Here is a 14,162-nt window from a genome sequence, read left to right as displayed (position 1 = left end):
CAATTTTCCAATCAAGAATCCATACCTGGCATAAAAGTATGATCTAAGGCAGTGAAATCGGCCCTCTTGTACACTTCTGATTCATTGGCATCTCAAAGCACTGGTGGGATACCATCGATGGTCTCCATCAAATCCCCTAGAGGAATAAGTAAACCCCCAGAAGTGTCCTCACCCCACCATTCAGGCCCTAATTATGCTCACGTGGTTGATAGAGGACTCCTGAAATGCACACTATTCCAAATTCCATTATGACAAGATGATCAGGACATGGGAAAAGATTCAAAGATGTTCACAAAGCTTCCTTGGGGTCGGGAATACAAGTTCCCCAAGGCAATGCTTGGCTCTTGAATGCCCAAGAAAATGAGTGTTGCATTCTTTTGTCAAGAGCATATGCAAGCCCAATGCCAATGATAGGCGTAAAGCACCACAAACTACTCACCCACTTCTTCACTAAGCATAAATGCTTAACCTGTGACGTGCATTTTGGTGTCACGGCTACCTCAGCTCCCATTTTATAATTATACATCAGTTTCTTTGGGTGCTTTTAAAACAGCCCACTATCTAAAACAAGCTGTCAGGTTTTATATTGTGGTTGCCCGCAAATCATTAGATTTAATTAATTCATTCCCTCAATTTACTTAAGGAAAATCTGACTTCTGAATTCAAGGTCACACATTCAGTCAGAACAGCAAATATTTATTGCTCTTAGAACTAACCAGGGCAGTAATTGCAACCTGTAAGATGAGTCCAGAATTTAATGAGTGCATTTTTAAATAATTGTTGATGACTATAGCTCATGACATAACTGAACAAGGAGGATGAAGCAGTAGTATAAATGTAACTATCTTACCAGTGGAACTGGGTTTTCATGTGTTTAAATGTGATGAGCATCTTGAAGCAAACTTTAAATATAAATAAAGTCCCAGCCCTTGTTTAGCCTTTACAACTATGGCTGAAACTTGAAATGAGCATGCACTTTTTCCTTGCCCCAGTGGAGACTCTTAGGCCTTGACAGCCTTGCTTTTTTAAGAGAAAAAATGAGTGCTACTTTAGAAAAGCAAAATCAGTTGTATATCCTCTTTCATTATGTATGTGTGTTTGAGTGCACATGTCCTGATGAAAGAAATTCCAACCAAGATAACCGAATAGTAACTGCTAACAATATTTCATGAGGGACCTTGTACCCTATTTGCCACTGTGATGATTGTAAAAAAATACATGTTATTGTTTAACAATCAGTATTGCATTCTGCACTATAAAAGGATGCTAAGTGTTAGGATGTCAAAGTTTATAACTTAATGGAAGTTATAATTTTGCACATAAATACAACTGAAAAATTGCGTAAGATGCTTTAGAGTACTACAACTTTACTATTCATTTCCATGATGTGCCATTCAAATACTAACCACTTCTTTTCCCCTCTTCCACAGCTTATTTTCAGGTATTGTCCCCAGAGTTACGTACATCAGTCTTGGAGGTTTTATTTTTTTAGGAACATACGATAAAATCCACAAAGTGCTTCTATAATATCAGGAATGTGGCTGTAATATAATTGAACTATTATAAAGATATAATAAATTGATTTTTTATTAGACACTTCATTTTGTTAGACATTTCTATATTTTACATTTGTAATATGTATATTTTTAGCAAATTGTATAAATAAATATTTGTGCAGAAAAGTAACACTTCCTTGATTTGCCTTCATTAAGCAGCTTAGCAGTGTCTGTTCTGGCAATATATAAAAGGAAATACTGATGGACAGCCATTTTACTTGGTGTCTGAGGCAGATTTATTATGGAAATATATAGGCAAGGATATGATGTTATCAGACTTTAAATTGTAAAGCTGCATGCTACTTAAAATTGAACATCTGTTTCCAAATTTTTTTCATTTTTAATTAAAACTTCCTAGCTTCTAAGTAACAAACTGTTGTAAATTTGGACTGCTGCAGCAGTGTTTAGTTAAATCCTAAACACTATTTTAATCAATACAGTCCCCCAATTTTTCATGTTGAACAGGGGTTCCCAGCCATTTCTTAATGCCATGGACTAACGTAACTAAGCAAGAGGTCCGTAAACCCCAGGTCAGGAACCCCTGCTGAGCACTAACTGAACAAGACAAGTAGTTTATAAGATGCATTTTCAATGTATCCAGTGTCCTATTGGCTGATGGTAAATGCCAATACAAATTCTATTATGTTTGAATCCTGTGATCAGATAGTTTTGGGTGATTTTCTGTAATATCTGAAATATGGTTCAATAGGGCACTTTGTAACAACGACTGAAGTGTTAGCTTTATAAAAAACTGTTTGAAAATGTCAATGATAAATCCTTATCAAATTTGTGCAATTCGCAGGAATTTTGTAGACAAATACATCTCACCTTTATAACAAAGATAAGTGGATTTATCCTATCAATGTTACTTTCATTATAACCTCTTGTAATAAGGCACCAGAAGGTATTACAAACTTTTACAACAGCAACCAAATAGGAGAAATTTTCAAAAATTCTTAAAAAAAATCATGTTATTCATGCACTAAATACGTTTAAAATATCTTTTGTAAAAGATACATATGAAACTCTTATATACAAACATATTAAACAAAACATTCCTTTATACATTTTTCCATGCATTTACATGCTTCAGAAGCAAGTAAACTGCTGAGCTACTAATTCTTCTCAAGGAAGCTTAAAAAAATATATATACACAATTAAAGAATGCTCGAATAGGCCTTTTCCCCTATACAAGCTGCATCCTGCCACATCTCTTCATCTTGGAGAGGTAAGCTAAAGAAGGTGAGGTAGTAACAAAAAGCTGACGTAATATTTCAGTGCACAATTGTAAGTTTGCATTCATCTGCAATTCTGCTTTTCAGGCAAAGTATCAAGAATGTGGTAACTGTCCATTAAATAGCAAAGTCTGTTTAATGTCAATTTCAGTGTCACTGTGCAATAAAGTCCGAGGTTTCTCACACAACAGTGCTGAATTGTCCAAGGCCTCCAGAGATGGAAGATGTACAGGATTGTGAAGTTCTTGAGTTAACTGCACAGATTGAGAAGGCATATCTGAAAAATAGACAAGTTTAAAGTTTTAGACCTGATAAAACTGATTAAGTATTGTATTATCAAGATAAATCTAAATCTTGTGGAGACACCAATCAATTTTGCATTTTATTCAAAGAAAGCTAATTCTTTTTAGTTACTACAAATAAACTTTCAAGGGGGAATTATAACTGCTTGTTACACTTAAATGAAAACCAAATATTACCTTTTGCTAGGATTTGAGGCTGTGATGTCATCCTATCGTGATTACTAGGATAAATAGGCTTTTCCCTCTCTTTCATACTACTCAAAGTCCCATTGCATGGATAATGATTTAAAAGTCCTGCACTGATTCTATTCTGTGCTTTTGCATCTTCTTCAGGACAGCAATCCACACTTCTATAAGAGCTCGAGGTTTCCAATTCCTTTGGGTAGGTGTTAGCATTGTCAAACTGTTCAATGCAGACTAAGGGGTTGAACAGCAAACAAATCTATTAGTACAAAGATTCAATCACATACAATACAATATTATAGATAAATTTTAACCTGCTGTATAACTTGATTAGGCTGTCAAAAATATAGTTATAATGGTTCAATTTTGAGAAAAATCATAACCAGAACCATGTAATTGGTTGTCACAACAGTTAATACAATATGCATTAGATAGGACTCATCATCAATACAAATCTGCTTTATATGAAATAAGTACACTTCCTTTGAGAATTTTATAATGGCACAGAACTATTGCTACATTCATAAAATGAACAGCATTGCAAATATATTTTTGAATTTTTACTTTTCATCATAGTCTGCAAATAAGTAATGGAACAAATTATATTTCAGGAAAACAGTGAGAACTTCTAAACTTAGTGCCTTAAACCAAAAAAATTGCATTATTTAATTGGAATATTCAGATTTATTTCCATGTCCATACTTTACTATCTCCTGTAATCCCCCTTCAGTTCACACAAAATACTCTGCAAATGCTGGGGTCAAAGCAACACACACAACACGCTGGAGGAACTCATCAGTTTCCACAGATGCTGCCCGACCTGCTGAATCCCCCTTCAGTTCTATTGTAGGTAAGATCAGACTGTAAAATCAACTAAATACTCCACTGCAGACTGAGCAGAGACCAATTCCACAGGAGTCCAATTTCATCCTGCTGTAAGCAGCAAACTGTATATTGTTTTGAAAAGCTTTGATATTAAATTAAAACACAAATTATATTTATCAGCCAATGCAACCCAGAATAATTATCACAAATGCATGATTAAATCTGTGATTACACTGGAATAACAAATATTCTGCACCCAGATACAAGTCAGATACACACATAGCACTAGGAAATAATAGTTAAGTAGATTCTGCCTGAATCAGACCTTATAATGTTTATTTAAAATATTCCATTCACTTAGCCAGTTTAAATTTGCCAGAAGTTAAATTATCCCAGTGTTCTGGAGCTAGGGAGGGGAGTGTTTTTTTGTTGTTATGCACAGTTAACCTACCCTTAAGCTGCATCATGGTTCATGGATGAAGAACATTTTTTTCTGCAAAACTTGCATACTTTAATACTTAAACCAAATTTTAATTTCATTCGCTCTGGAACTGATTGATTTTTCACAAACCAATTCTAAATATGCTCAGTTCTGTCCTTAACCAAATATTTAACTAAGTTATAGAGAAGTGTTAATTAAATACCTTCTGTGTGCTTTGAAGCTGTAGGTAAATGCCATGTACCTATTTTTTCTGAGCCCAGTCTTCCTTCTGTCACATTTTTACATCCATCTTTTATATTACATCCAACACAATATTTTGTTTTCCTATTGTGAATATTATGACTGTCTGTATCTGCACAGCTTCCAGCATCAGACCGACATACACCTGCAATAATAGCATGTTAGTATTCTTGAATCACATTTTCCCAATTTGTAAAATTGATGCTCAGTTAACAATTCAGATTTATACCCATACCTCAAAAATACCACTGTCTTCATTAAAAATGGTGGTATTATTGATAATGAGCTTGATAACATCAAAATGTTGAAAAGAGAAAAATCAATGCATCAGCAGCTTTCGATGACAGGATCTATATTTATCATGAATAGAAGTAGGAGATCACACATACCACATACTCCTAACTCAAATCACCCCAGTAATTAAACTGATGAATCTATGGATGTTGAACCAAACCTTTACTGCCTTGAAATAAACACAACACTCTGTAGATGCTGGAAGTCCAGAGTAACACAAACAAACTTGGAGAAACTCTGCAGATCAGGCAGCATCAGTGGAGAGAAATAAGCAGTCAACATTTCAGGCCAAGAGCCTTCATCACATCAACATTTTGTGAGCTTTACTACCTCGTAATGCCTAAAATGCACTGGGATATAAAGATCTTTGCTTAGCAATGCACAATTGTATTTTCTGTTCTCCTTAAAATAAATTTGCCACCACAGATGTATATATTTTGGTAACCAATTCAAAGGCATTAGTATCTTGCCAGTGAGTATTTCTGAGGTAAAGAAGTGAATTTTGTTACATTTATTCACCTATCTTTTCTCCATTTTAACAAATAGTAATTGAATTCTGATAATCCATTAACTGACCATTTTGAAATCCCAACGTTCTGGTATCTAGCCCACCGGGTATTGTTTGCCACACTTTCTTTTCAACACCAGGGTCCCAGTTCCTACTCTCCCATTAAACTGAACTGGTTCACTGGGATACTTATCATAATAGTGAAACATCTTTGAAGTGAACTATAAAAAACATTGGGGCATTAATAGAAAATGTTAGTCGAGCAGCGAAAGAGCTGAGTATGCTGGATGATCAGAGTTCTACTACATGGGATTCAGTGAGCACACCCTAGTAGTCATATTGTAAACACCTTAGTTTACTTTTACAAGGCAGGGAACTTACAAAAGCTATACAGTGTTTATAGGAATAAACCAAATTAAATGGGGAAATCAAATGTAGAACAGTTTATCACAAATAATTCATTTTGCAATATTTTTGTGCAATTGACTTCATGTACTATTTCACAATGAAAATAAAACACAGACCATGTGTTGGAGGAATTCAGCAGTTCATACAGCATCTATGGAGAGAAATAAACAGTTGTGATGAAGGATCTTGGCCCAAAACATCGACTGTTTATTCATTTCCATGGATGCTGCCCTACCTGCTGAGTTCCTCCGGCATTTTGTGTGTGTTACTCTGGATTTCCAGCATCTGCAGAATATTGTATTAAAGTGTTGTATTGCTAAAGATTAAAATGGATTTTTAAAAAAATCATACCACTGGTGTCTGTATGTCCATTAGGAATAGTTGCTGCTAGTTGCAAATTGCTACTCCCATCTACCCTGACAGAAGTATCCTGACGTTCAGAAAGTGTCCCTTGTGAGGAGAGGTAACTGGGTACATCTGGTGGTACGATGGTTTCATCTGCAATAGGAATAAATACATGCTAAAACAGACATGTCAGTGATGAGGTTATATTTTAATTTTTAAGGTCAATTGAATATTATTCCAAACCTACTGTAATTTAATCTCTACAAAATTCATTACATGTCAAAATATGGCCAAAAGTAAATTAACATTATATCAACATCTTATGGAAGATTAATGATCCAAAGTGTACATTTAAAATAAAAATGCCAGTGATGCTCTTCAAGTCAGGCAGTATATGTAGAGAAAGAAGCAGAGTTAGTATTTCAGGTTGAAGACCTTTCTTTGGAATTGTGAAGGAGAATAAACAAGTAAATGTTATTATAAGCCAGTAATTTCTTTCCTGCACTGTTTAGTGGCTGGAGGTTTTTGATTTTCATTTCCATGTCAAAATACCAATTTTTGAATCTTAAGTCAGCTTAAAACAGCCTGGAATCAAAGATACTATTGAAAAGGACCCATGATTGACTCCAACTACATACGCTAAAGATCGAGATGACGAATTTATAGAAAAGTTAATAAAATGTAGAGAAGAACGGAATTATGAACTAAACTGTCCAAAGAGAACAAGAATTGCAAAACATTGGAATTCTGATGAAAGGTTACTGACTTAACTGTTTGGTAGAGCAGTTCAAATTGTTACCGCAAGACACAGAAATATGTCCTGCTTTTGAATATTAGGTATAATTTTGGTGACCTTATCATGGAAAGGATGTAAATCTAAACCACTAAACAGTTTTTCAAAATTGAGAAAACTGTTTAACCAAAAAACTGTTTATAATAATGAATGATTCAGAAACATAAAATGTTTCAGCAGGTCATCAGTTAAAATTCTTTCTCAACCATATGCGTTAAAATACTTATGAGATGTCTACTACCTCTTCCAAATTTAGAGACTAGCTAAATTGGTACTGCCATAATTCAGTGCAATTCAATCAAAACTTATTTCAGCTGCAACACGATATACCTAGATTTTAAATTCCAAGTTACGGGATGCTACAGAATTTTTAATGTCAACACTGTAGTTAACTACTCTTGGTAGCAAAGATACAGATCGTTGAAGGTGCCAGTAAAAGCTGCAAAGTCAACCACTTGTATGTGTGGGGGACAGATAAATGCAATAAATCAAAATGGATATCCAGATAGGAACAAGTGCATTTGTCTGACATTATACATCAATACAATGCTTACCAATAATTGTTAGCAATGGGCAAACTCTCAAACCTACATAAAATTCACTGGATATGGAGGGCTGCAGCATTTACCAGGATCATGAAATTGGCAACAGAAGTTCACGTATAAAATATAGGTTATACTTTAGCATAATTTGCTGTATATCAATGCTTCAGGATCAGTAACATTTATCTCAGTTGTCCCACCTGTATTTGTTACACTGTATTCTTCACTCTTCTTCCTGGTCTGGTAGATGATGCACACCCATACTAGTGAGGTTATTACAATACTGCAGACTACTGCAATGACGACAATGCCCACAGTCATTGTTCCATCCTGTTTGTTTTGTCCCACAACACAAGCCGATGATGGTAAAATGCTGAGCTGACTGTGAGCTCGTTCAGTGCCAAGTGGATTAGACATCTCACATGTATATTTTCCCCCATCATCTGACACCACATTTCGTATGATTAGCAGCTGGTTTCCAGGTGTGAAGTGATGCCTCTTTGTAACCACAAGGGGCTCATCCCCTTTTAACCAGGTTATTCGTGGAGATGGGCTTCCAGATGCCATGCATTGCAGAGCAATAGTTTCACCAATGACCACTGTTTGATCTTCAAGGGGATAAATCAATGAAGGAGTTTCTAAAAAAAAGTACAAATCTGTAGGTCAAGTTGAAATTCACCCTCCTACCTTAATTCTAAACAGAAAAGCCTTTAAATAATATGGGTGCTATTTATCAAATTATGCTAAAGCTTCCACCCAAGGAATTCAAATGTCCTCAATTGCAATATGCAACATTTTTAATGCTAGGCGGAAAGGAAAGCTTCAAAGACCATTTTAAAAGTTGAAGGGTCAGGAAAGACCCCTATGCAATTTTTTACTAGATCAAAACAAGACAAAAAAAAATGTAAATGGTATAGTTTACAAACATTCTTGGCATGGTACTAACTTTGCAATCTTACATTTTTCATTCTTTAAGATTAGCAAACAGTTAATCTGAGTTAACAGAAAACTATTATTGACTAGTTTTTGATAACAGTACTATGCCCAATTGGTACAAAATTTTCTAAAGTGTATAAATTTAATCGCAAATACTATAACTGAAGCGACAAATGATCTGTAGTCATCCATTGGTGGCATCCGTTAGTCTTGCGAGACTATGGATCTGCGCCTGGAAAGTCTGCAGTAGGAACTCAGTAAATCAAGTAGCATCTGTGGAAGGAAAAGACCTGACGTAGGGTCTGACCCAAAACATCAATTCCTTTATTCCCACAAATGCTGCATGACCCACTGAATTCCTCAGAGTACCTGTTGCTCTGAATTCCAGTATCTGCAATTTTATGTCTCTGTTACCTCCTGTACCTAATAAAGTGGCCACTGAGCGTATGTAGTCTTCTGCACACCACTGTTGTAACATGTGCCTATTTGAGTTGTCAGCTTGAATCAGAACGGCCATTCTCCTTTGATCTCTCTCATTAACAAGGTGTTTTTGGTCACAGGACTGCCACTCACTGGACACTTTTTTTTTCTTTTTGCACCATTCCCTGTTAACTCTAGAGACTTGTGCATGAAAATGAAAATCCCAGCAGTCAGCAATTTTGAGATACTGAAACCACCCCGTCTGGCACCAACAATCATTCCATGGTCAAAGTCAGTTAGATCATATTTCTTTCCTATTCTGCTATTTGGTCTGAACAACTGAACCTCTTGACCATGTCTGCATGCTTATATGCATTAAGTTGCTGGCGCACAATTGGCTGGTTAAATATTTGCATTAACGAGCAGATATAGCCAGTAATGTGGCCACTGAAGGTATATTCAAGAGTAAGAGAAAATATTTAGTTTGCTGGAGCACTACAGTGCAGAGTATACTTTATTGAATAAATAGTTGACCTAATTAAACATAGCTAAACTGGTTTTGTCTCTGAAAGCAGAGTGCACTTTGAAAAGTGATTTTAAAAGTTAGGCTCCTTTGTGACTCCAGTAATATTGCAACAATAAACTCAAGGCACTAATGGATAAATCTAATATTCATTGCAAATATCCTCCCAGAATTCCCTAATCAAGGCTAGGTATTTCCCCTGTAATCCCAGATTTGGAGCCACCAGGACTAGTGTGAAAAAGGAAAACTCAAGCAAACATTGTAGGGATAAAATGTTAAGGACAGCTTTGAAGTGGTTAAGATCAGAGATGCAAAAATCATAATGAATAAAATAAAAAGTGGTAAGGCACAACAAGATTCATTCTCATAACAGAAGGGAAGTTCAGGAGAGTATGACAAGATTATCAAATTGCCAAGGCCCCTGAGAATGAATTCTGGGCACTGTAGCAAAAACAAGAGTACAATGCTTACCGTTATCCTTGTTATAATGCAGTAAATGGGCATTGTCAATAATTGAAACAAAAAATTGGTTTCTAGAAATGAAGACGGCATCTGCTCCACCTTAAGCAACTTTGCCATGGCCCTTGCCCAAAGATTTAGTGTTACAACAAGAAATTGAATGCACTGAATGTGTCTATTAAACGGGCCAGGAGACTAGCCCATTCAAGTATATGAAATTTAAACAGCATGTTAGACCTTAATTAGTATAAACAAACACTACAATGAAACTAACTTTTACAAGTACAGGTTCCCCCCGCTATCCAAAAGTAGAGCGTTCCTATGAAACCTTTCGTAAGCCGAAATGACGTAAAGCGAAGAAGCAATTACCATAAATCTAAATGGGAAACATTTTTGAGCGTTCCCAGACCCAAAAAATAACCTACCAAATCATACCAAATAAAATAAAACGTAAAATAGCACTAACATGTAGAAAAAGCAGGAATGATATGATAAATACACAACCTATACAAAGTAGAAACAATGTATGTACACTGTAGTTTCACTTACCAGAATCGGGAAGATTTAGCCAAAACTGATTTGTGGAAAAAAAAATCAGCATGTACACACATACACACATGCGCACACACCTGCCCGCACAAGGCTTCACGGTCATGGTAGTCTTTCTCAGGGTAAACACAAGTCTAAAGCGGATGCCTTTTCTCGTAAAAGCAAAAATCCTCTTCGGATTTCTTTCAGTTAGCGAAAACAGGTACTAATGTAGGTCTTTCGTAAAAGCGAAGTGGCGTAAAGTGAACTTTCGTAAAGCGGGGGACACCTGTACTATGTCTTAGTCTCAGCTTTTAATTATGGTCCTCAATATTGACAATAAGTTACAATTGCAGTATGGATTTCAGAGCAGCCCAATACACTGTAAGACATCAGAGCAGAACTGGGGCATTTGACCCATCAAATCTGCTCCATCATGTCTTATTTTCCCCCTCAAACCAATTTCCTACCTTCTCCTCATAATCTTTAACACCATTACTAGTCAAAAACCTATAAACCTCTTTAAATACACCTAATGACTTGGCCTCTACAGCCATCCATGGCAATGAATTCTACACATTGATCACTCTCTGGTATTCCTCATCTCGTGTGTTCTAAAGGCAAATCCTTGTACTGACCCTATGCCCACGTCTCCATGTCCACTGCATTTACATCCACTCCCCCCACCGCCATTCTTCAAAACTCCAGCAAGTATGGGCCAGGTCCATCAAACGCTCCTCATATGTTAACACTTTCATTTCCGGGATCATGCCTGTGAACCTCAACAAACAGTTTAACTTGACCGTTAACAAAAGAATACCATCTACAATGTTCCCTAAATGGGATTCAACATACTAGTTCACCTTTGCTTCTGTAGTTTGTTTTTTTGATTACTGGAGAGAAAACACAAAATAATTAAAACAGGCAAGTTTAAATGAGATAGATAAAAACAAAATTCACCTACCTAGTACTGTGAGGGAAGCATTTGCTGAAATAGCACCTGCAATATTTTGAGCTGTACAGCTGTAAACTCCCATATCTTCAGTTTTTACATCCACAATAAAGAAAACATCATCCTCAGGCATCACATGCATCCGCCTTTCACGAGCCGCTGGAAAATCTGTTCCTCCATCCTTCTGCCAAGCAATCTGTGGAGCAGGGTGGCCAGTGGCTGCACATTCAAGTCGAGCATTGGCTCCCGCTCTAATTGTTATATCTCTTGGAGTTTTAATAAATGACGGCAATACTGCAAATGAAATATTTTACCATAAAGCTGAATGTTTTTTTTTGAAGTGCAATTTTGTGTTTTTTTTTAAACTGCATAAATTAAATGAGTTGAAGATGAATGGTCCTTTCAAATCTACATTGGTTTCAGTTACTTATTTTAAATCTAAAAGGGAGACAAGGGAGATACATGTATGTAGAGGTACAAGAGTTCATTTTAACATATGGGTAAACGAATCTTACACACACCAGCAAAGCCTGTTTTATTGGAAATGCTACTAAATACTTGAACAGCCAATTCTTCAGTGACTTGTCAGATATTTGCCCACCATACAAATCTACTAGGTGATATAAGAATAAGTAACCTAGATTTGTATGTTGGACAAAAATGGCACTGATATACCAAAAAAATTAATAGCAAGATGCACACATAAAGGAACAGTAGTTCAATCAAGCCAGCAATGCCACTTTAAACTATAATTCCTTACAGGTCACTGAGACAATATGTAAAAATATCACAGTACAGCATTTCAACCTGTTTCCACTGCAGTACCAAATATCTGCAAAACATTTTTGTATGGGAAAGTATTTAATTGGGAAGGGGAAAATACTATGCTATTTGACAGGAACTTGGGAGCACAAATTGCGAACAGATGTACTCAGGGAACTGCACAACAGAAATGTAAATTTATTTTGGGAGCACTGAGATAAATTTGGTTCTAGATAAGTTTGTCCCACTGAGGCAGGGTAAGGAAAAGCGATGTAGTTAAGAGAAAGAAAGAAGCTTGTGTGAGGTTTAGGAAGTAAGATATGAATCTAGAGAGTTACAAAGTAGCCAAGAAGGAGCTTAAGGATGGACTTAGGATCGTTAAAATTGGGCATGAGAAAACCTCGGTGAGGGGGTTTAAGGAAAACCCCAAGACATTCTACACAAATGTGAAGAGCAAGCAGATAACAAGAGTGAGAGTAGGACCAATCAAGGATAGAAGGGGAAATGTGCCTCGAGTCAGAGGAGGCGGGGAAGTACTTAATGAACATTTGCTTCAGTATTCACCCCAGTGAGAGGGACCTTGATGATTGTGAGGACAGTGCAAATCAGGCTGATATGCTAGAACATGTTGCTGTTAATAAAGGGAATGTGCTGGAACTTTTAAAAAAACATTGGGATAGATAAGTTTCGGAGCTGGACATGATATACAAGAAGTGAGGGAAGAGACTGCTGCGCCTTTGGCGATAATCTTTCCCCCCTTACTGGCCGCAGGAGTAGTACCAGTTAATTGGAAGTTGGCAGATTAGGTATATCTTTGGATATTATAGACAAGTGAATCTTACTTCAGTGGTGGTCAAATTATTGGAGAAGATTCTTAAAGACAGCAGAAGTGTCGATGGATTAGAGATAGTCCACACGGATTTGTGAAGAGCAGGTAATACCTCATGAGCCTGATCAAATTATTTGAAGATGTAACAAAACACACTGATGAAGGTAGAGCAGCAGATGTGGTGTATGGGGATTTTTGTAAGGCCCACGATAAGGTTCCCCCATGGTAAGCTCATTCAGAAAGTCAAGAGGTATGGGACCACAGAGAATCTGTTCTGAGACCCCCAGTCTATTACTTTTATAAAAGAATTTGATGAGGAAATGAAAAGATGAATTAGCAAATTTACAGATGACATAAAGGTTGATAGTGTCATGGATAGTGCAGAAGGTTGTCAAAGGTTACAATGAGAGGCATATGGTACAAAGCTGGGCTGAGAAGTGGCAGATGGAGTTTAATCCAGAAAAGTGTGTTGTGATTCCCTTTGGAAGGTCAATTTTGATGGCAGAATACAGGGTTAATGCCATGATTCTTAGCAATGTGGAGGAACGGAGGGATCTTGAGGTCCACATCAATAGATGCTCAGTTATTACCCATATTGATAGCAACACACACAAAATGATGGAGGAACTCAGCAGGCCAAACAGCATCTATGGAAAAGAGTAGGGTCAATGTTTTGGGCCAAGACCCTTCATCTATAGCTTTACAAAGGGCACAGAGGGATTCTGTCTGGATTGGAGAGCATGTCCTATGGGGACAGGTTGAGTGAGCTAGGGCTTATCACTTTGGAGCAAAGGGTGACTCGATAGTGGTATACGAGATTATAGAAGGCATAAATTGAGTGAACAGCCAGAGACTTTATTCCAAGGCAAAGTGGCAAATACGAGGAGCCGAGGAGCCGTACTTTTAAGGTGATTGGAGGAAAGTATGGCGGTGGGGGGGGGAGGTGGAATTCAGTGGCAAGTTTATTTTTACACAGAGTGCTGGATGTGTGGAACACACTGTCAGGTCCATAACTTTTTAAATCAGGTGGTCATCTACCTCAAATGTTAACTCTCATCACAGATGAGATGTGCTTTCAAA

General features: G+C 36.8%; 2 protein-coding genes across 5 annotated transcripts in view; one reads left to right on the top strand and one right to left on the bottom strand.

The window, feature by feature from the left end:
- The window catches only part of slc25a26 (solute carrier family 25 member 26), a 246,116-nt gene extending 244,558 nt beyond the window's left edge, over nt 1-1,558 (top strand). For all 3 annotated transcript variants that reach the window (XM_063067949.1, XM_063067950.1, XM_063067948.1), the window contains one exon: nt 1,431-1,558. In XM_063067949.1, the coding sequence (XP_062924019.1) occupies nt 1,431-1,527 (97 nt within the window). In that variant the 3' untranslated portion in view covers nt 1,528-1,558. The remainder of the gene's footprint in view (nt 1-1,430) is intronic.
- An 11-nt stretch (nt 1,559-1,569) lies between these two features.
- lrig1 (leucine-rich repeats and immunoglobulin-like domains 1) overlaps nt 1,570-14,162 on the bottom strand; it is an 88,150-nt gene continuing 75,557 nt past the window's right edge. The window contains exons 14-19 of one of the 2 annotated variants that reach the window (XM_063067946.1): nt 11,504-11,785; nt 7,874-8,311; nt 6,345-6,491; nt 4,746-4,928; nt 3,271-3,510; nt 1,570-3,068 (exon numbers count right to left, since the gene is read on the bottom strand). In XM_063067946.1, the coding sequence (XP_062924016.1) occupies nt 2,887-3,068; nt 3,271-3,510; nt 4,746-4,928; nt 6,345-6,491; nt 7,874-8,311; nt 11,504-11,785 (1,472 nt within the window). In that variant the 3' untranslated portion in view covers nt 1,570-2,886. The remainder of the gene's footprint in view (nt 3,069-3,270; nt 3,511-4,745; nt 4,929-6,344; nt 6,492-7,873; nt 8,312-11,503; nt 11,786-14,162) is intronic. The other variant, XM_063067947.1, reaches the window with a different exon arrangement.

The sequence above is a fragment of the Mobula hypostoma genome, chromosome 15 (genome assembly GCF_963921235.1).
Source record: "Mobula hypostoma chromosome 15, sMobHyp1.1, whole genome shotgun sequence".
NCBI lineage: Eukaryota > Metazoa > Chordata > Chondrichthyes > Myliobatiformes > Myliobatidae > Mobula > Mobula hypostoma.
The sequence above is the reverse complement of the archived record's forward strand: the minus strand, read 5'-3'. Positions and strand labels throughout refer to the sequence as shown.